This window comes from Molossus molossus, unplaced genomic scaffold, assembly GCF_014108415.1.
Source record: "Molossus molossus isolate mMolMol1 unplaced genomic scaffold, mMolMol1.p scaffold_m16_p_2, whole genome shotgun sequence".
Lineage (NCBI taxonomy): Eukaryota > Metazoa > Chordata > Mammalia > Chiroptera > Molossidae > Molossus > Molossus molossus.
The window spans coordinates 32,795,852-32,819,838 of NW_023425355.1; the positions used below are offsets into that span (position 1 = coordinate 32,795,852).

General features: G+C 35.6%; 1 protein-coding gene across 1 annotated transcript in view; it reads left to right on the plus strand.

Moving 5' to 3' along the window:
- The window catches only part of NRK (Nik related kinase), a 205,818-nt gene that overhangs the window by 111,621 nt on the left and 70,210 nt on the right, over positions 1-23,987 (plus strand). Inside the window, 5 exon segments of the mRNA XM_036271468.1 lie at positions 10,893-11,018; positions 12,335-12,445; positions 13,876-13,966; positions 16,529-16,659; positions 18,248-18,302. Of these exon segments, the coding sequence (XP_036127361.1) occupies positions 10,893-11,018; positions 12,335-12,445; positions 13,876-13,966; positions 16,529-16,659; positions 18,248-18,302 (514 nt within the window).

Below are 23,987 nucleotides of genomic sequence, written 5' to 3' on the forward strand. Positions count from 1 at the left end.
GAGCTCCTCTGCCATTTTTTTAATTGGGTTCTTTGTCTTCCTTTTGTTGAGTTGTATGAGCACTCTATGCATATTGGAAATTAAACCCTTATCTGATGTATCATTGGCAATTCTGCTCTCCCATACAGTGGGCTTCATTTCCATTATGATGGTTGTATCTTTAGCTGTGCAGAAGCTTTTGAGTTTGATGTAGTCCCAAGTGTTCATTTTCTCCTTTGTTTCTATTGCCTTAGGTGATTTTTCAGTGAAAATTCTCCTGCATATGATGGCTGAAATTTTGTTGCCTACATTTTTTTCTAGGATTTTTATGGATTCCTGAGTCACATTTAAGTCTTTTATCCATTTTTAATTTATTCTAGTGTAGGGTGTAAGTTGATGGTCTAGTTTCATTTTTCTTCATGTAGCTGTCCAATTTTCCCAACACCTTTTATTAAAGAGGCTGTCCTTACTCCACTGTATGTTCTTGCCAACTTTGTCAAATATTAATTGAGCATATTGCCTTGGGTCCATTTATAGGTTCTCTGTTCTGTTCCACTGGTCTATATGCCTGTTCTTGTGCCTGTACCAGGCTGTTTTGATTACAGCGCCTTTGTATAACCTGAAATCTGGTAATGTGATCACTCTAACTTTGTTCTTCATTTTCAAGATTGCTGTGGCTATTCAAGGTCTTTTTTGGTTCCATATGAACTTTTGAATTACTTGTTCTAATTCTGTGAAGAATGTCATGGTATTTTGATGGGGATTGCATTGAATCTATAGATTGCTTTTGGTAGTATGGACATTTCAATTATGTTAATTCTTCCAATCCATGAACAGGGTATGGGCTTCCACTTTTTTATATCTTCCTCTGTTTCTTCTTTCAATGACCTGTAGCTTTCTGCGAATAGGTCCTTTTTTTCTTTGGTTAAGTTTATTCCTAGGTACCTTAATTTTTTTGCCACAATGGTAAAAGGGATTGTTTTCTTAGTTTCTCTTTCTGTGAGTTCATCATTGGTATATAAGAATGCCATCTATTTCTTGATGTTAATTTTGTATCCTGCTACTTTTCAAAATTAATTTATTAAGTCTACTAAATTTCTGATGGAGACTTTGGGGTTTTCTATATATAGAATCATGTCATCTGCAAATAATGACAGTTTCACTTCCTCCTTTCCAATTTGGATCCCTTTTATTTTTTCTTCCTGTCAAATTGCTGTGGCTACAAGTTCCAGTACTATGTTAAATAAGAGTGACAAAAGTGGGCATCCTTGTCTTGTTCCTGTTCTTAAGGAAAATGCTTTTAATTTTTGCCCATTGAGTATGATATTGGCTGTAGGTATTTCATGTCTGGCCTTTATTATGTCTAGATATGTTCACTCTATTCCGACATTGTTGAGCGTTTTTATCAGAAATGAATGCTGGACTTTGTCGAAGGCTTTTTCGGCATCTATTGATATGATCATGTGGTTTTTATTCTTCATTGTATTTATGTGGTGTATCATGTTTATTGATTTGTGAATATTGTACCAGCCCCACATCCCTGGGATGAATCCCACTTGATCATGGTGGATAATATATTTGGTGTATTGCTGGATCCGATTTACTAGTATTTTGTTCAGGATTTTGGCGTCTATGTTCATCGGGGATATTGGCCTGTAGATTTTTTTCTTTGTAGTGTCTTTTTCTGTTTTAGGAATTAGAATTATGCTGGCCTCATAAAACGAATTTGGAAGTCTTCCTTCTGCTGGAATTTTTTGAAATAGTTGGAGGAGAATGGGTGTTAATTCTTCTTTGAATATTCGGTAAAAGTCCCCCGTGAAGCCATCTGGGCCTGGGCTTTTGTTTGCTGGGAGAGTGTTGATTACATCTTCAATTTCTTGTGTTGTTATTGGTCTGTTCAAGTTTTCTATCTCTTCCTGGTCCAGTTTTCGGAGACTATGTGTTTCTATAAATTTGTCCATTTTGCTTAGATTGTCGAATTTGTTGCCATATAATTGTTCATATTAGTTGTTAACGATCTTTTGTATATCTGTGGTGTCAGTTGATACTTCTCCTCTTTCATTTTTCATTTTGTGTATTCGGGTTGTCTCTCATTGTTTCTTGGTGAGTCTAGCTAAGGTTCCATCAATCTTGTTTATCTTTTCGAAAAAGCAGCTCTTTGTTTCATTGATTCTTTGAATTTTTTTTTTTTTTTTTTTGGACTCTATGTCATTTATTTCTGCTCTGATCTTTACAATTTCCTTCCTTCTACTTGCTCTGGGGTTTTCTTTTTGTTTGCTCTCTAGTTGTTTATGTTGTGAGGTTAGATAGTCTATTAGAGATTTTCCTTGTTTTTTTTTTTTTTTTGAGGTAGGCCTGTAGTGCTATGAACTTCCCTCTCAGAACTGCTTTCGCTGCATCCCATGGATTTTGTGTTGCTGTGTCTTCATTTTCATGGGTTTCCAGAAAGTTTTTAATTTCTTTCTTGATCTCTTTGATAACCCATTCATTGTTTAATAACATGCTATTTAGCTTCCATTTGTTCAAATGTCTTTGTATGTTTTTCTTGTAATTGATATCTAGTTTCATGCCATTGGGATCTGAGAAGATCCATGATATGATTTCAGTCTTCTTGAACTTGTAGAGACTTAGTTTGTGCCCTAACATGTGGTCTATCTTTGAGAATGTCCCATATGCACTTGAAAAGAATGTGAATTCTGTAGTTTTGAGATGTAATTCTCTGTAGATATCCATTAAATCCATTTGATTTAGTGCTTCATTTAGTCTCTGTTTCCTTGCTAATTTTTTGTCCAGAGGGTCTATCCCGTGATGTGAGCGGGGTGTTGGAGTCCCCTGCTATGACTGTATTGCTATCAATTTCTCCTTTGAAATCCTCCAGAAGATTTTTAATATATTTTGGTGCTCCTATATTGGGTGCATATATGTATCAAGGTTATATCTTCTTGTTGGATAGATCCTTTCAATATTGTGTAGTGGCCTGCTTTGTCTTTAGTTATGACCTTCATTTTGAAACCTATTTTATCAGATATGAGTATTGCTACCCCAGCTTTTTTGTTCTTTCCATTTGCTTGGAAGATTTTTTTCCATCCCTTCACTTTCAACCTATGTGAGTCTTTTGTTGTTAGGTGGGTCTCTCGTCAACAACATATAGGTGAGTCATGCTTTCTTATTTAATCAGCTACTCTGTGTCTTTTTATGGGAGCATTCAATCCATGCACATTTAAGGTGATTATTGATATGTACTTATTTATTGCCATTTTTGTTTAGTGTGGTTATATTTTTCTTTCTATTTCTCCTGCTAATCACAGCAGTCCTTTTAACATTTCTTGCAGTGTTGGTTTGGTGCTAATGCATTCCCTTAGCTTTTTTTGTTGTCTGAGAAGCTCTTTATTTGACCTTCTGTTTTGAATGATGGCCTTGCTGGGTAGAGTAGTCTTAGATTCAGATCCATGTTTTTCATGACCTTGATTACCTCATGCCATGCCATTCCCTTCTGGCCTGTAGTGTTTCAGTTGAGAAGTCAGCTGAGAGCCTTATGGGGTTTCCTTTGTAGGTAACCTGTTGCTTATCTCTTGCTGCTTTTAGGCTTCTCTCTTTGTCTTGAATTTTTGGCATTTTGATTACTATGTGTCTTGGTGTGGGCTTGTTTTGGTTCTTCTTACTTGGGGCTCTGTGTGCTTCTTGAACTTGAATGCCTTCTTCCTTCACCAAATTAGGGAAGTTTTCTGTCACCATTTCTTCAAATATATTCTCTAACCCTTGCTCATTTTCTTCATCCTCGGGGACTCCTGTGATGCTAATGTTATTACGTGTCCAGTTGTCCCACAGTTCTCTTAAGCTGTTTTCCTGTTTTTCAATCATTTTTTTCCTTTTGGTTTTCTGATTGGTTGATTTCTTCTACCCTATCTTCTAATTCACTGATCCAGTCCTCAGCTTCCTCTACTCTGTTATTTTTACTTTGCAATGTGTTTTTATTTCTGATATGTCATTCTTCATTTCTGCTTGGTGGTTTTGAATTTCCACAGGTTGATTTTCAACATTTCTATGTCTTTACTCATGGTGCTCATGTCCTTACACAGGCTGTTGAGCTTCCTCAAGATCATGGCTCTGAATTCTAGTTCTGTTAACTTGCTTAACTGCACCTCATTTATCTCATCTTCCGGAGAGGTCTTCTTTCATTTTGCTTTTGTTTCTGTTTTTCACCACTTTGGCTATCACAGTGGGCTTTGGAGTCTGCCAAATTTTCCCTGTGGGTGTTGGTGTTCTGCTGTTAGTTGTTCCCTCCCCTGGGTTTGGATGAGGTAGGGAGGACCCACTTTAAACACCACTGTCAAGTCTTAACTATCCTGGTTAGAGTTGCTAGCTCAGGGAATGGTAGTTATCCTCTAGCTTTTTTTGCCGTGAAGCTATTAGTAGAGGTCACCTGAAGAACCTTGGTTTCTGAGTTGCCTGAAAAACTCCCTCAGTTGCTCAGTATAAGAGAATTTCCAGAGGGTGGGGCAGATGCTGGTTGTTAATGGGCCTCAATTAACATTTCAATGGCCACCAGGTGGGGTTGAATCTCCAAGGGAGGGACTGCTGCCTCTCCCCAGGGCCCTGGGAAGGAGTAAGATGACCACAGGCCTTGGTGGCTGCACTCAGCAAAAGCTCAGGGCACCCTCCAAATTCCGAGTGTCTCCACACTGTTCCAGTCCAGTCTGCCCTCCCTCTGACGGAGCCCAAGTTGAGAGGCTGCTGCCAATTTAGCCTCTGTCCGGGCTCTGCGCTGTGGAGCGCCTGGGACTTTAACCCAACGGTGATGCTCATGGCTAAAGGTGGCCGAGGCTGCGGCAGCACCCAGCCGAGGGTGTAGCACCCAGCCTAGGTGGCAGGACCCAGCCGAGGTGGCCTCAGGTCCCAGCCGAGGCCACAGGACCCAGCAGAGGGTGCAGCTTCCAGCCGAGGCCGCTGGTCCCAGCCGAGGCCGCAGCACGTCCCAGCAGGGGCTGGAGGTCTGAGCTGAGTCTCCTGGTCCCAGCCGAGCCCTCAGCAGGTCCCAGCCCAGGCCTCTGGGGACTGTGGGCTCCCAGCCCCCTCTCGCATCCTCGCAAGCCTTCCAGGATTGAATCAGTGTCCCTGGTTATATGGTCCTCCAAGCTGCTTTTAGGTTGCCTTTTCCTGAAGATTTGTCGTTATTTCCGTAGTAATTCCAATTTGGTCCTTGGAGATGGTCTGTGTAGCTTCCATTCACTCCGCTGACATTTTTTTTTTCTCCCTTTTAACATTCTTTGTAGTGCTGGTTTTGAGTTTATATATTCCCTTAGCCTATTTTGTCTGGGACGCTCTTTATTTGACCTATTTTGAATGAAAGTCTTGCTGCGTAGAGTAGTCTTGGATTCAGATTCTTGTTTTTCATGTCCTTGATTACTTTATGCCATTTCATTTTGGCCTCTAGTGTTTCTGTTGAGAAGTCAGCTGAGAGCCTTATTGGAGTTCCTTTGTAGGTAACTTGTTGCCTATCTCTTGCTGCCTTTAGAATTCTCTCTTTGTCTTTCATTTTTTGCCTTTTTATTACTATGTGTCTTGGTGTGGGCCTGTTTGGGTTCTTCTTACTTGGGGCTCTCTGTGCTTCCTGAACTTGAATGCCTTCTGCCTTCACCAAATTAGGGATGTTTTCTGTCACCATTTCTTCAAATATATTATCTAACCCTTGCTCATTTTCTTCTTATTTGTTTGTTTCTATGATGCGCATATTATTATGTTTTCAGTTGTCCCACAGCTCTCTTAAGCTGTCTTTCTGTTTTTTAATTGTTTTTTCCTTTTAGTTTTCTGAATAGTTGATTTTTTCTACCCTGTCTTCTAATTCACTAATCTGGTCCTCAGCTTCCTCTACTTTGCTGTTTAGTCCTTCCAATGTGTTCTTCATTTCTGCAGTGTCATTCTTCATTTACTTTTGGTGGTTTTTCATTTCCGATTGGTTGATTTTCAATGTCTATGTCTTACTCACGGTGTTGATGTTTTCACTCATGCTGTTGATCTTCCCCAAGATCATGGCTCTGAATTCTAGCTCTGATAACTTGCTTAACTGTATTTCATTTATCTCATCTTTAGTAGAGGTCTCTTGTTCTTTTATTTGGAATTTGTTTTTTGTTTTGTTTTGTTTGTTTTTTTTTATTATTTCACCATTTTGGCTATCTAATTGGGTTTTGGAGCCTGGCAAATTTTCCCTGTGGATACTGGTGTTCTGCTGTTTTTGGCTCACTCTACTGGGTTTGGGTGAGTGTGGGAGGACCCACGTTAAACACCCCTTTTATGTCTTACTTTCTTGGGTAGAGTTTCAAGCCCAGGAGTGGTTCAGTTATCCTCTAGCTTTTTTCCTGGAGGATATTAGCAGTGGTTTCTTGAAGAACATTGGGTTCTCAGTTCAATGAAAAACTCCCTCAGGTGTTCAGTGTAAGGGGATATACAGAGCATGGGGCAGATGCAGGTTTTTAATGAGCCTCAATTTGCATTTCAATGGCCCTTCGTGTGGGGTTGGGGTTGATACTCTGAGTGTGGGGACACCTCTTCTCCCCAGAGCCCTGGGAAGTTGTAAGATGGCCACCATCCTGCATGGCACAACTCAGCAAAAGCTCTGCTTGCCTTCCAAATCCCAAGTGTCCCCACACAGTTCCAGTCCAGTCCACCCTCCCTCTGCTAGAGCCCAAGGTGAGTGGCTTTGGCTATTTTAGTGCTCTGTCCCAGCTCTGTGCTGTGGAGCCACTTGGGAATTTCACCCCGAGGGCACTGCTCACAGCTAAGACCGCTGCTGTCCGTTGGTTCCTAGACCCCCTCTCATGCCTCCGCTAACCTAACAGGATCGATTCAGTGTCCCTAGTAATATGGTCCTCACAAGCTTCTTTTCTGTTGCTTTTCCCCTATGATTTGTCTTTATTTTAGTTGTGATTCTAGTTTGGTCCTGGGAAATAGTCTGTGTAACTTCCATTCACTCCGTCACCATTTTGGAATCTTCGAGGTATATATTTCTGATAACACTCTGACTAATTCAAATAATGTCAAGTAAGAAAGATGCTATATCATATTATCTTACATTTTTAGCATTCTTATTTCAAATATTTAAAGAATTTTAAATATCTTTAAAATTTGGTTCTACTAACATTCAATAAAGATAAGTAATACATGCCATACTCCATGAGAATTCTGAGGATAAATTGAATCTTGAGAAGTTTACATAAATTTCCACTTCCTGGCTATCAATGCTGAAGTTGAGATGTCTTAATGCACAGAGTAGATGCTCTTTTCTGATAACATCATACTGACTTCTGCTAAAAATATCTCTTGAAATTATGTGCTCTACCTTGATGGTCTCATTCCCAAAAACTACATCAATTATCACTATGTAGATAGTCCTTAAAAACAATACCTCTAGCCTTAACCTGTCTCCTGAATGGCAGACACATACCACCATTTTATGAAATTCTGTGCATCTCATGGAGTATGGCATAAATAGGAACTGCATTTATGTTTATTAATATAGAAAGATGCTCTTTAGTTATTGAATAAAACATACAAGTTACAGAAGAGCAAAATAGTGATAAGAATATGAGCTTGTTTACATTAAAAAATAAATATATATAATATTTTTATTATATTTCTACCCATTTATCTCTATAATTTCTAGCTGCTGCATTAGCATATAAAACAGTCTGGAGAAACATGCATCCAACAGTTACCATTGGTACTAGGAAATATGCAGTGATATATATTCAGAAAATAAATGACTTGAAGCATATCTTTTAAAACAGATCAAACCAGTACCTTTAAAATGCAATGAATCACAAATTAATCACACAAACTAATCATGGCTGTGTGGCATAGTCATAAAGATAGACATATATATAAATCAATATAATAGAACTATTTCTATATAGGTATGGAAAACTGATTTTTGACAAGGGTGCAATGGCAAGTTGCACAAACAGGATAGTCTTTCCAACAAATGATGCTGAGACAACTGGATAGCCACATGTAAATGAATGATGTTTGACCCCTACTTTCTATGAAAATTAACTCAAATGAGTCAAAGATCTATATGTAAGAGCTAAAACTATAAAATGCTTACAAAATAATATTGGGGTAAATTTTATGACAGATTTGGCAATGGAGCTTTAGATTTGGCATCAAACATAGAAAACAAGAAATCATAAGTTGGACTTCATCAAAATTTTTTTTAATTTTTAATTTTGTTTTTTACAGATGTTTCTCCTTCTTTACCCCATTGGCACCCCCCTCCCCATCTCTCCCACCCTGTCCCCAGCTTTGTTGTCCATGTCCATTGGTTATGCATACATGCATATAAGTTCTGTGGTTTATCTCTTCCCACCCCCCCACACCCTCTTCTGAGGGATGTCAGTCTGTGCCCTACTTCCATGTTTCTAGGTCTACCTTATTCCTCAGACTGTTATGTTCATTATATTCCATATATAAGTGAGATCATGTGGTAATTGTCTTTTTCTGCTTGGCTTATTTCACTTAGGATAATACTTTTCAGGTCCCTCCATGCCGTTTCAAAGGATAAGAGATCTTTCTTTCTTACAGCTGCATAGTACTCCATTGTGTATATATACCACTGCCTTTTTTATCCATTCATCTACTGATAGACATTTGGGCTGTTTTCAGACCTTAGCTATTGTAAATAGTGCTGCTATGAACATGGGGGTACATATATTCTTCCTGATTGGTGTTTCAGGCTTCTTAGTGTATATTCCTAGAAACGGGATCACTGGGACAAATGGAAGTTTAGTTTTTTGAGGTAACACTGTATTGTTTTCCATAGTGGCTGCACCAGTCTGCATTCCCACAAGCAGTGTACTAGAGCATCAACTTACACCATACACAAAAATAAACTCAAAATAGATAAAAGACTTAAATGTGACCCATGAATCCATAAAAATTCTAGAAGAAAATGTAGGCATCAAAATTTTGGACATCATATGCAGCAGAATTTTCACTGATACATCACCTAAGGCAACAGAAGCAAAGGAAAAAATGAACACATGGGACTACATCAAACTCAAAAGCTTCTGCACAGCAAAAGAAACAATAATCAAAATGGAAAGGCAACCCACTGTATGGGAGAACATCATTACAGATAAGGGGTTAATTTCCAATATATAGAGAGTGCTCATACAATTTAACAAAAGTAAGACAAAGAACCCAATTAAAAAATGGGTAGAGGAACTAAATAGACACCTCTCTAAACAGGACATACAAATGGCCAAGAGACATATGAAGAAATGCTCAACATCACTAATCATCAGAGAGATGCAAATTAAAACAACGAGGTATCACCTCACACCTGTCAGAATGGCCGCCATCAACAAATCATCAAACAACAAGTGTTGGCGAGGGTGTGGAGAAAAGGGGACTCTAGTAAAAAAAAAAATTTTAAAGTTGTGCCTCAAAGTACACTAAAAAAAGTGGAAATACAACCCAAAGAATGAGATAAAATATTTGCAAATCATATACCTTATAAAATACTTGTTATCTAGAATATATTAATAATGACATAATTCAATAATAAAAAGAAAATACAATTAAAAAACAGGGGCAAAAATTTTTTATTAGACATTCCTCTGAAGATCATATACAAATGACCAAGAAACACATGAAAAAATTCTTAACATAACCCTGGCCAGTTTGGCTCAGTGGTAGAGCATCAGCCTGTGGACCACTGAGTCCTGGGTTCAATTTCAGCCAAGGGGCACATACATCTGTTGTGGTTCGTCCCTGGCCCTGATTGAGGCAACCAGTCCCTGTGTCCCTCTCTATTTCCCTGTCTTTCCCTTTCTCTCTATGGGAAGAGAAACAGAAAAATATCCTCGGGTGAGGATTAAAAAGAAAAAAGAAAAAATTCTTAATATTATTAGTCATTACAGATTTGCAAATCAGAATCATAATTAGATACTACTTATACCCACTAAGATGGTTACAATAATAAAACAGAAATAATACATGTTTGTGAGAAGATAGATAAAGTGGAATCATTGTTGTTGGAGATGTAAAATGGTACAGCCACTGTGGCAAAAAGTTGGGCATTTTACCAAAATGTTAAACAGAGAATTATCATTTGAGCTAACAATTTCACTCATAAGTATGTACAACAAAAAAATGAAAACATATAGCCACACAAAAACTTGATATGAATGCTCATACTAGGGTTATTCATAATAGCCTAAAGGTGGTAATAATCCAGATGTCCACTATTTAATGAAGAGTAAGTGAAAAGTAATGGAATACTGATAGGTGTTATAACATTGATGAATTTTGGGAAAAAAGCTAGTCACAAAGGTCCACATATTTTATGATTGTAATTTATGTAAAATGTTCAGGATAGATACATCTACACAGATAAATATATATATAGTGGTTACTGAAAGCTGACATGTGTGTTTGGCAGAATTTAGCTAAAGTGTATGGAGTTTCCTTTTGCGGTAATAAAAATGTTCTAAAGTTGATTGTGGTAATGGTTTCATAATTCTGTTAAATACTGAAAACTATTGAATTTTTCATTTTAAATGAGCGAGTTATATGGTATATAAATTATATCTTAATAAAACTTTTACAAACAAACAGATCTGGGGTTATTCAATTCAGTGAAAAATTTATACAGTGGCCATTGCTCCTGGTACAAGGATCACATTTTGAGAACCATTGAATTAAAAGATCTTCAACTAACCTTTATTCTTCTCCAAATTCCCAGTACACAAGAGATTTTTATTCTCTGACAATTCTAGTTGAGCTTTTATAATAAATTGCTGTATGGTATAACAGGTTGCCATAGGATTCTCCTTCTTTGATTTACTGCATTTTAGAGTCTCACAGCCATTAAATGGTGTAGCATAGGAACTTTATTTTCTATTCTTATTCTGCAGGATGAAGAAGAAGATCTCAGGACTGAACTCAACCTTTTGAAGAAGTACTCTTTCCACAAAAACATTGTGTCCTTCTATGGTGCATTTTTTAAGCTGAGCCCCTCTGGCCAGAGGCACCAACTTTGGGTAAGTATTAATTACCTTGGTCTTATCCATAAAACTAAGTCACACTTGATGATATAGTTTCATAAGCTGAGATATCACACAATTAAAACAGTTTCTGTTCCACTCCAACCATAACTCAGGTTTGTGCCCTACACAGACTTCTTTCTAAGGGCATATACTCATTCTGTTGTCAAAAAAAAAAAAATCCTTTCTTCTCAGCATATCCAAACAATACCTCTTCTTTAAGGCTTAGCTCAAACCCCAACTCCTGATTAAGCATCCCTGGTGTGGTCTCTGTCTTCCCTCCTTCCTCAGATATTTGGATTTTTTCCAGTTCTTTTTAAAATTTGTATTGAATGTATTGGGGTGACATCAGTTAATAAAATTATGTAAGTTTCAGGTGTACAATTCTATAATACATCAGCTGTATATTGTATTGAGTGTGTTCACCACCCCAGTTCAAGTCCCCTTCCATCATCACTTATCTCCACTATATCCTCACCCATACCCTTTCCCTGCGTTAATCACCATCATGTCATTTGTGTCTTTAAGGTTTTTTTTCTTTGCTTAGTCCCTTCGCCTCTGAGAGCCATAAGTATTTTCTCTGTATCTATGACTCTGCTTCAATGTGTTTGTTTATTTTGTTCATTAGATTCCACATATAAGCGAAATCATATGGTACTTGTCTTTCTCTGACTGGCTTATTTCACTTAGCATAATAGTCTCCAAGTCTATCTATGCTGTCACAAAAGGTAATATTTCCTTCTTTTAATAGCTGAATAGTATTTTATTGTGTAAATGTACCACAGATTTTTATCCACTATCTATTGATAAAGAACTTATACAACTCGACACCAAAAAAAGCAGAAACAAAACAAAACAAACATCACACACACACACACACACACACACACAATTAAAAATGGGCAAAGGACCTGAATAGACACTTCTCCTAAGAGGACATACAGATGGTCGACAGACATGTGAAAAGGTTCTCAACATTACTCATCATCAGAAAATTACAAGAATATATCTGAAGAAACCTGAAACAATATATGCACCACTCTGTTCATTGCAGCATTACTTACCATAGCCAAGATTTGCAACAGCCCAAGTGTTAATCAGTAGATGAGTGGATAAAAAAGCTATGGTACATTTTTTAAAATCTTTCTAATTCCACTAGCCTTTAGAGTCTTCCATAAGACAATTGAGCCAGTCTTTGCAGTGTCTTGATCTCTAAATATTATATGTAAATGCAAGCCATATGGACTAAAACTCTCCAGATATTTTCAGAGATTTATTTTCTAATTATTGATCCTTTCCTGGCTTCCTTGCAGATGGTGATGGAGTTATGTGCAGCAGGCTCAGTCACTGATGTAGTGAGAATGACCAGAAATCAGAGTTTGAAAGAAGACTGGATTGCTTATATCTGCCGAGAAATACTTCAGGTGAGTCTTCATATAGTTATTGTATTCTGGCCTTGATAATACCTGGGAGTACTATATACAGTGTACCTTATAGCTGCTCATATAGGACGGTTTAAAAATTCTTAGCATCACCTCTGAATTGGTATACCAAAAAAGACCAAAAGGGATTAGAAAAAGCACATTTTTAGGTGAAGTGCTTAAACTTTAAGGTAGACCACAAGATCTATAACCAGATCCTTCCAAATCATAACCTTTAATGGTTCTGTCAAATTTAATTATTGTGTTGAATGGATCATGGTCATAACCACTTGGAGTATTTATTATGTTATTATGATTTTAGAGTTACTTTTTAAAACATAGCACTGTCATTTGATTAAGATGAAAGTGAGACAGAAGGCAGTGTTTTATAAAATGGTCCCAAATCATCTGCAATCATTTTGAAGACAGATATACTCTTTTAATAATTACCTACTTTTAAACTTTATTTTGAACATCAAGTTGGGTGAAAGTGACAATCTTCTTGATCTAACTCAAATTTTTCCTTGTGGCTTAAGTGCTTAAGAACACTCAAGAAAAATGTCAACAGAACTAAACAGAATCACTGATACAAAGTTAAAATATCTTTCAAATAGTTAAGAGTGCAAACTCTAGGCTGAGTTTAAATTATGGGTCATTATGTATTAGCTGTGTGTCATTGAGTTAGTTACTTAATATCTTCAAATCTCACCTTTCTCATCTATAGTATGGGGTGATATTAGTACCTTCCTCAAAGGGTCGTTGTGATAATTTAATAATTTGTTGCATGTAAAGCACTTATCATAGTGCTTGGCAAAGAGTAAGAACTCTATAAATAGTAGCTGTCTTTACCATTACTTCTATTATTAATCCCCATTTAGTATCTGGAATAATCTCACTGAAGTAAGGTCACCTGTTATCTAGGTCACAGGTTAATTTTGGTGGAACCAGCATGATCAGCCAATACAAATTACAAATGATTTAAAATGAATTTCTACATTCCTCCAAATTCTCAGCCTACAAGGTTGGCTAGAAAATATTTTGGACTAAACAAATGGCTGGGTGAAGAATAGAGCAAAACAATGACTGAACTATGATTTTAATTGTCCAGGCCTTTACTTTTATGGTTTATGGGAAATGTGGAGGCTGGAAAAGAAGGTAAATGGCCCAATGTATACACAAATATTGCTTTCTGGTGTTCTTTTTCTTTCTTGGGTGTCCTGATTTATTTTCCTTTCCTTATAGACAAAAGTAGTATTTCTGGGACCTGGTTATAGAAATTCCAGCCTAAAGAAAGAATTTCGTCTGAAAAAAATTCAAATCTAGGCCATTTATATTACCAAATGTTTTCTAAATATATTAAGAACAGTATAATAAAAAGAGAAAAAATATAAATATGCTGATGGGAATTTTTAAAATAAATATATTATATGCAGGGCTTAGCTCATCTTCATGCACACCGTGTAATTCACCGGGACATCAAAGGTCAGAATGTGCTATTGACTCATAATGCTGAAGTAAAACTAGGTAAGTTTATTTTTACAATACTTTAAGTGAAGCCCAAAATATCTTATTGGAGAAAAATTCTTTAAGATAATTGTGTTTCCTATTATATTCCTAACAATATTTTTTACTTGTTTAGGCTGTGTCTTCCTTACCAGCAAAACCAGTTGAAATTTTAAAATTTGTTTGGGAAGGGAGTTGGGGCAAGACAAGGATGGACCTAACTGCTTCTCTGAAATCATATAAGTAAAACAAACTTTTAAATTGTAATAGGAGGTATACATTTTGGTCATTGCTTTACCCTCTGTTAGACCTAGCTATTATATTTATTTCAACAATTTAAATGAGTATATATCATATGCAAGTCTCTGGGCCATGAATAGGGATCAAACAAAAAGTCATTTCTTCCATAATATAGGGCCATACTTTTCCAAGAATATCAAAGAACTTTTAAATTACTTAGGCACAAATTGATTCTTTGGAATTTTCCTCAAACATTTAAGAAATGATATCAATTAGAAATGATTCTCCAAATCAAATTCAGAATTAGAAATCAAAAAACCACAAAGTCCATGGCTTTCTGTTCCAGGGCTCAGAATGGCAGGATTTTTTGAAAATAACCACACACTTTGTCTCACAAGAACATACAGAACAATATATTATATCCTCTAAAGTTTAAAATAAATATTACTGGTTGGATTTTAAATAATACCATATGAATAAGGACAGTACTGTATAATGGCAGATAATCTCATTGATATAGAACGTAAATCACTGGAATCAGATGTTGTATTATTTTTTAATCAAATCAGTTCTTGCCAACCATGTCTCTATCATGACCTTAAGATAGTTCCCATTTTCATTCTAAACGAACACAAACAGAATAGAGACGTTATTCATTTATTGATAATGTTTTTCACTGAATATTTGTAGAAGAATCATGAGGAAATTGTTCTTAAAATAAGTACAAATAGTTTTAAGAAAATGTATTATGTCTTTTGGATGTAAAAGCTGCAAAACTGGAAACAATTTTAAGACACTGTGTTAAATGCATGAAAGGAATGTAAATCTCACATTCAAATGTGCAGATAGTCTGTCACAAGGCTATATATTATGTTTACATGTGGCAGAACTCCTATATAATTGGGTCAAGTTACTGGCCAACCCTACCATTTACAACACAGAAGATTTTAAGTAAGTGAAAAGCTACAGAAAAATCTGCCACAACGTCCATGCACTAAAGCTCATTTACTTTACTCTGAGGGAGAGACATTTTAACATTGGATTAGAATTTATTTGGACTTACTTTGCACATAAACCTTGTATATGTGATTTCAAATTTATCATATTCCAGCATATTTTAAGCAACATTTTATAAGGAGGGCAACCCAGTGACAGCCAAACATAGTCACAGGAAAGAGACTGGAAAATTAGTATATTGCAATTGATCAATAATCCTCATATTCTGGTGCTTACATCATTAAAGAAAAAGTTAAATTATACCACTGTTGAAGTCTGATCTCTACTTGTAATTTCAGCTTTTCTTTGTTTTCCTTTTTATTCCATTGATCATTCTTTCTTCTAGTCTTTTCTCCTTTCAATTCCTTCTCTGAAAAAATTTATATCAGTTTATGTCTTTCATAGATACTTATTGGCCCTTAAAGTTGGCCTTAAGGGATAATTAGAATACTGAGCTCTGCTTTAACCTATTCTCCAAAAATAATCTAGATAATGAGATTGTGCAACACCCAATGATGAATTCCACATATAATGTACTTTTTTATTGTTCTTGTTGGATTTTTTTTTCTTAAAGACTACCTTACATGCTTAACTTTTTAATTTTTCTAATTTTTTCAAACTACTTTTCAGTCATTGTTTTTTCCATCCTCTTGATTTCTATTAATCATTCTAAATTAGAAAATCTACTTCATTTTTTGAACCCTTGTTTTATTTATTCTTGACTAAATTACCCCAGTCTACTTTAGCCTTGTTATGTCTGTTTCTTGGGATACTATACTAAATATTTTAATATAATCTTTCCCACACATGAATAGAAGATTGAACTTTTATAGTATAAACTAAGATATGTATACTACAGTAAATATTTGCATCTGATTCAGAAGATCTGTAGAATAAATTAAATTCTAGCAGAAAACTCATTTTTCTTTATTAGTGTGATAGGAATTTGTAATGTCGTGAGTGAGGCTTCCTAATAAACTACGACTAGATTTTAGATTTCTTAGATGTTGCTTGAAGTGCTGGTCTTCCTCCAGCTTGGTAATAGGTCCAGACCCTACATATGTTATTACTTCAGAGGTTTAGGGTATACTGATGGAACTTTATTTTTAATATTCGTGGTAAATATTCAGCCAAACCTACTAAAGATTTATAATAGCATTGCTGAGTCTCTTTCCAATATAAATAGCAGAAAAATCATATTTCCCTATATTCCTGGAGTAGGCTTCATGGTAAAGTTTGCTGGACTGGAATAAAAATCTGTTATCCATTGTGGCTTTTGTATTTTATTTCTAAGTTAATGCAAAAACTTTTTGAGTTTCTTGTTACCGATTATTTTGAATTTTTCAGTGGATTTCGGAGTTAGTGCCCAGGTGAGCAGAAGTAATGGGAGAAGAAATAGCTTCATTGGGACACCATACTGGATGGCACCTGAAGTGATTGACTGTGATGAGGACCCTAGACGCTCCTATGATTACAGAGTAAGTGTGAGGATTCAGAGAGTGGGTATCAAAATTTTGAAAGAACATTTAACTAATGTTTATTTTTAAATGATAAAATAAAAGATTAAAAAGCAGTCAGTTCCCCCTTTCACATTAAATTCTAATAGGAAATACTAGCCAATATAACTATATGTGGTTTGATTTTACACAGAAAAATAATATTTTCTAAGAATGTAGACAAATTAGACCATTGGGAGTTATACATATTTGAAGAAGAATGTCTACTTTATGTTGCTTGCAACTTCTTGGTATAATATTATATTATGTAGTTTTATGTGGAAATTTAACTTTCAGGGACAGAAAGTTACTTTTTGCTCAGGGTAATTGAGAAAATCCTTGGCATGGTTCAACTATAAACCACAAAAAAATCAGTAGAATAGACAAATTAAGTAACAATTTATGTTATTTATTAAAATTTCCACTGAAGCTTAAATTTGGACAATGTACATCTATGTAAACATTTTAAAGAGCTGATGTGGAAATAAAAATCTCCCTTTGCTATGGACTGGAAAAACCAGACTAACTCGACATCATAAGTCATCCAAACAACTAACTGTGGTTTCATTTTGTGTGGAACATAGGACTAGATACTTGAATTTGATTAATTCAAGTTTCATCTATTTTCCCTTTCTATTAAATATCCTCTGCTTAATCAGCAAGCAGATCTATTGAAAAACTAGTATATAGTCCAGTGCTATTAATGGCTATGGAGACCATGGAAACATACTGTTCTTTTAAGTGGCTTGCTGTAAAGATAATGCTTTATAGTTGTACAACATTTTTCAGTCTTCCAAGGATTTTCACAATATTAATGATTTATTTTTAATGTTCAGCTCCATATAATTTAAAGAAAGCTGAAACTTAGACCCTTACAACAACCCTTTGAAGCTAAGAGATCTGTAAACTGGTGCTCTAAGAATTCAATTAACTTGATTAGGAGTCATCCAGTCAAACAGTGTACTTCTAGCCCTGTGCCATTTTTACATTCTAAAAAACAAAGTATACTTAATAGTAGTGAGGATAATTCCCTAGAACCTTCTTAAATTTAATTTCTTAGAATTATAATTGTATCCTCAATTTACCATACTCAAGGAAGTTCTTCGTGTGTGTGTGTGTGTGTGTGTGTGTGTGTGTATGTGTATCAATATATATAAATTTTATAAGTGGATACCATTATTATCTCCATTTTGCATAGGTTGAAGTTGAACCACAGAGGGTTAAATTGTTTACCTAAGATTGCACATGTAGTAAGTAGGTTTATGTGATAGGATTTCTTTACAGAATATTCCTTTTGGTATTACCTTTAAGGTAATAATAGCAGTATAATCATGATGATTCTTCTCATACTTAACCCTATCCCTTATCAACTTGTATGGAAAAGTACTTGCTGGTCATAAGCTCAGATAATGTCTTTCTATAACAACAGTCTATAGAAAACCCATAAAATGTCTCTGGCATTGACACCACCACCCTCTCAATCAAAGACTGTTTAGAGAGTCTAAATACTGTAAGTTACATAATTTTCAGTGACTTTTTTTTTTATTCTTTTTTTTATTTTTTTTTGCAGAGTGATGTGTGGTCTGTGGGAATCACTGCTATTGAAATGGCTGAAGGGGCTCCTCGTGAGTAAAATTGTTTGATGTTTGTTAAAAGTTAGGGAAATGTATTGTTCAAATATGCCACTTGTATCAGTCAGCTTGTACTGGCCATACAGGTGCCACACTATATGCCAAACTATAAATGGTAGCTTTTTTGGTGATTACTAAATGCTCCAGTCAGAATGGCCAGCTATGTCTATAAAAAGAACGGTCAGCTTTTCTCTTTTATGTATCTCATTTTAAGGTCATTGAGTATTCTTTTAATATAGCCTCAATACTATTTGGTCCTGACATTCCTGATCCACTGAACCTAAAGGTATTTTGATAAATATTGATTGACAAGTGGAACATTTAGGTTCCAGAACATTGACAGCCATGTACTGTTATGACTTCAGGCAGTGACAGTTGAGAAAATATTCCAGTGATTGGTTGAAATTGAGCCAATCCTCAACAATGTTGGAAAGTATGCTTTTTATTTCCTTTGGAGTCAGTTTACCTTTGGTGCCCTGTTGCTCCTTTCAGCCATTCCAGTACCATTAAGAGCTCAGAAGGCTCCATTTCCTCTTGTTTCCCCTCCTCCCCATCATTTAAGTGACCTATCAGCATCCTGTTTCAGGACACTGCTTTCTGGTAGGAGAGTGAAAATTGAATGTGAACTTGGGTATAAATTATTGATATCTAATATATGACAGATCATACTTACTTCTCTAATTACCTAACCCCAAAAATGTAAATGATAAACACATTTCTGGTATTGTTGGATGAGAAATGAGAGAAATACCTGGAGTGTGTGTTGGGGGTGGAGTGTATGTTGGGATTGCTTTGCTTCTGCCTCTCCAAGCAGATCCTATAGGTTCCTATGTTCCTGCATGCTCCCTCTGCACAATGTCCACACACAAAGCTTTATAAGCTTGGACTATCATGTTACTATATTTCAAGGCCAATAGGAGCAAGTTCAATGAGATGAAATAGTAGTAATATAATTTTTAAGAATTGCTAGTGTCCCTTGGAATATCACAACGGGGGCTTGGATTAAAGCCATATAGGAGCCCTGGCCGGTTTGGCTCAGCGGTTAGAGCGTCGGCCTGCAGTCCGGAGAGACCCGGGTTCGGTTCCCGCTAAGGGCACGTACCTCGGTTGCAGTTTGTCCCCGGCCCTGGTTGGTCGTGCGGGTGGCAGCCACTCGATGTGTCCCTTTCACGTCGATGTTTCTCTCTCTCTCTCTTCCTCTCTCTCCCTCTCGCTCTATCTGTACAAAATATGGAAAAATATCCTCAGGTGAAGATAAAAAATAAATAAAAATAAAAAAAATAAAATAAAATAAAAATAAAGCCATATAGGAAATCTCCACAATTGCTGTCTCATAGTCATTTTTGTACCCACCCATTCCTTTGTGAACTTCTCCTTTCCCTTAATGTAAACCTACCTAATCTATGCCCTAACTCATGACCCCTAGAGGTGTTATTGGTTGACTGAATGATGCTCAGATGTTAATAAATGAAAAGTGCTTAATATTGTACAAACTCATTTGCAATATGTTTAAAGGACAGAATCTGATGATAGATTGGACACAACAAAGGAATGAAGACAGTCAAATATGATCCTGATATTTTGAGCTTGCATCTCATTCTGCCCTCAATTACAAACCTGCACTTTCTTTTAATTTATACCCATGTAATTGAAACAAAAGCATGACCTTTGAAAAATGGCCTTTATATCACTCTAATGAAATTGCTCTGGGAGCATTTTTCTACTGCAATGAGAGGCTGGTTTAGCATTGTAATTTTTTTGGAGATGTATTTTGGGACAGGAAGGATGACTTTAAAGGGTCATTAATAATGAATTGTTTTTATATAAATGACACACTTGAAGCGTTAGATGACATACTTGAAGTGTTAGATGACATTTACACTATTACCCTCCTATGGGAATTTTTTGCATTGCCAGTTTTCTTTAATCAAAACACAAGAGGAAATAAGTGAAGTGAGACGCATATTTAAACTCTTATAGAAAAGTGTACATTCCTCAAACCAATGAGGTAATTAATTATATAGCACATGTCAAAATAGGCTTTTCTTTGTAGGGCTGTGTGTCTGTAAAATAGATGAAAGTTTAGTAATTGGGCACAAAATTGAAGTGCCAGATAGTTAAAATCTTTATTATGCTATCAGTAGCTTATTTTTCATCCTATATATATTTATATATATATATATATATATATATATCTGTATCTATATATTTATGAAAACACTTTATGAAGAAATAGCAGATATAGCAGATAAGACAAGCAACCTTATACTACTTTGCAAAATAAAATTATGACAACTTCATTCATCAGTACAGATAGTAGATTTCATAAAGAACAAAAATACCACATATAAAGAATTGCCAATTTACTCTATTTATAAAAAGTCCAGTCTAGTTTAGTCATTTGCAGTTCCCTAAACAATTGGAATCTTAACATTTCTAACATATCTTCAAAATGTACTTTCAGAGATACAGAAAAAGTATTTAATTTTTTTGGAGTTTTTAAAATTTATTTTTGTTACAGATGTTTTTCCTTTTTTCTCTACTGACACCCTCCTCCCGACCCTGCCTCTCCTAGCATTGTTGTCTATGTCTATTGATTATGCATATATGCATATAAGTTCTTTAGTTTATCTCCTCCCTCTCTCCCCCCTCCTCTGAGGTTTGTTGGTCTGAACCCTACTTCTTTCTATGTCTCTGAGTCTATTTTGTTTATCAGCTTATTTTGTTTATTATATTCCACAAATAAGTGAGATCATGGGGTATTTGTCTTTCTCTGATTGGCTTATTTCACTTAACATAAAAATCTCCAGATCCCTCCATGTCATCTCAAAGCATAAGAGATCTTTCTTTCTTACAGCTGCGTAGTATTCCATTGTGTATATATATGAACTACAGCTTGTTTTTATTAATTTATTTTTGTTACAGATGTTTTTCCTTTTTCCCCATTGACACCTTCCTATCCATCCACCCCCACCCCAAGCCCAGCTTTGTTATCCATGTCCATCATTTATGCATACATGCATATAAGTTTTGTGGTTTATCTCTCCCCCCCCAACCCCCTCTTCTGAGGGTTATCAGTCTGTACCCTTCTTCCATGTCTCTGGATCTACCCTGTTCCTCAGACTGTTATGTTTCTTATATTCCACAAATAAGTGAGATCATGTGACATTTGTTTTTCTCTGCATAGCTTGTTTCACTTAGGATAATGCTCTCCAGGTCCTTCCATGTCATCTCAAAAAATAAGAGATCTTTCTTTCTTACAGCTGCATAGTACTCCATTGTTTATATGTATCACAGCTTTTTTATCCACTCATCTATTGTGGACACTTGGGCTGTTTAAATATCTTAGCAATGGTATTTGCTATGAACTTTGGGGTACATATAATCTTTCTGATTGGTGTTTCAGGCTTCTATTCCTAGAAGTGGGATCACAGGGTCAAATGGCAGTTCAATTTTTAATTTTTTGAGGAAACATCATATTGTTTTTCATAGTGGCTGCACCAGTCTGCTTTCTCACCAGAAGTGTGCTAGAGTCCCCTTTTCCCAACACCCTGGCCAGCACTTGTTGTTTGATGATTTGGCAGCCATTCTGATAAATGTGAGGTGATACCTCATAGTCATTTTAATTTGCATCTCTCTGATGGTTAGTGACAGTGAGCATTTTTCCAAATGCTTCTTGACCATTTGTATGCCCTGTTTGGAGAAGTGTCTATTTAGATCCTCTGTCCATTTTTTATTGTGTTCTTTGTTTTCTTTTTGTTGAGTTGTATGAGCATGCTGTATATTTTGAAGATTAAGCCCTTATCTGATGTACCATTGGCAATTATGCTCTCCTATATAGTGGGTTCCCTTTCCATTTCAATGGTTGTTTCTTTTGATGTACAGAAGCTTTTTAGTTTGATGTAGTCCCATTTATTTTTTTCCTCTCTTTCTCTTGCGTTAGGTGTTGTATCAGTGAAATTTCTGCTGCGTGTGAAGTCTGAAAATTTGTTTCCTACATTTTCTTCTAGAATTTTTATGGATTTATGTGTCTTCTATTCATTTTGAGTTTATTATTGTGTATGGTGTACGCTGGTGGTCTAGCTTCATTTTTTTTTTTTTTTTTTTTTGCATGTGGCTCTCCAGTTATCCCAACACCATTTATTAAAGGGTCTGTCTTTACTTCACTCTATGCTCGACACCTTTGTCAAATATTAGTTGAGCATAATGTCTTGGGTCAATTTCTGAGTTCTCTGTTCTGTTCCATTGATCTATATGCCTGTTCTTGTGCCAGTACCAGGCTGTTTTGATTATAATGGCTTTATAGTATAACCTGATATCTGGTATTGTGGTCCCTCCTGCTTTGTTGTTCTTTTTGAAGATTGCAATGGCTATTTGAGAAAATTTTGGTTCCATAAAATGTTTTGAAGTATTTGTTCTAGTTCTGTGAAATATGACATTAGCATTTTAATGGAGATTGCATTGAAGGTATAGATTGCTTTGGGTAATATGGACATTTTAATGATGTTAATTCTTTGAATCCATGAACAAGGTATATGCTTTCACTGTTTTTTATATCTTTCTCTATTTCTTTTTTCAACGTCCTGTAGTTTTCTGTGAACATATATTTTACTTCTTTGGTTAAGTTTATTCCTAGGTATCTTATTTTTTTTTTTGTTGCAATGGTAAATGAGATTGTATTTTTAGTTTTACTTTCTGTGTGCTCATTATTGGTATATAAAAATGCCAATGATTTCTGCATGTTGATTTCATATCCTACTACTTTTCCAAATTTATTTATTAAATCTAGAAAAAACTTTATGAAGTCTTTAGGGTTTTCTATGTACAATATCATGTCATTTGCAAATAATGACAATTTCACTTCTTCCTTTCCAATTTGGATCTCTTTTATTTTTCCTTCTTGTATAATTGCTGTGGCAAAGACTTCTTGTACTATGTTAAATAGGAGTGGCAAAACAGGGCATCCTTGGCCTGTTCCTGTTCTTAAGGACAATGTTTTATTTTTTACCCATTGAGTATGATGTTGGCTGTAGGATTTTCATATATTGCCTTTATTATATCAAGATATAGTCCCTCTATTCCCAGATTGCTGAGTGTTTTTATCAGAAATGGGTGCTGATTTTGTCAAATGCTTTTTCAGCATCTATTCATAGAATCATATGGTTTTTATCTTTCATTGTGTTTATGTGTATATTACATTTATTGATTTGCAAATATTGTACAGCCCTTATATCCCTGGGATGAATCCCACTTGCTTATGGTAAATATTTTTTTTAATGTATTGCTGGATCCATTTTGCTAATATTCTATTAAGGATTTTGGCACCAATGTTCATCAGGGATATTGGCCTATATTTTTCTTTTTTTCTAGTGTGTTTATCTGGTTTTAGAATTAATGTTATGCTAGACTCATAAAAAGAGGTTTTAAGTCTACCTTCTTCTTGGATATTTTTGAATAGTTTGAGGAGAATGGGTGTTAGATCTTCTTTGAATGTTCGGTAAAGCTCCCCTGTGAAGCTGTCCATACCTGAACTTTTGTTTGCTGGGAGTTTCTTGATTACATTTTCAATTTCCTTAGATGTTCTTGATCTGATCAAGTTTTCTATCTCTTCCTGGTTCAGTTTTTGGAGACTTTGTACTTTTAGAAGTTCGTCTATTTTGCCTAGATTGTCCAATTTGT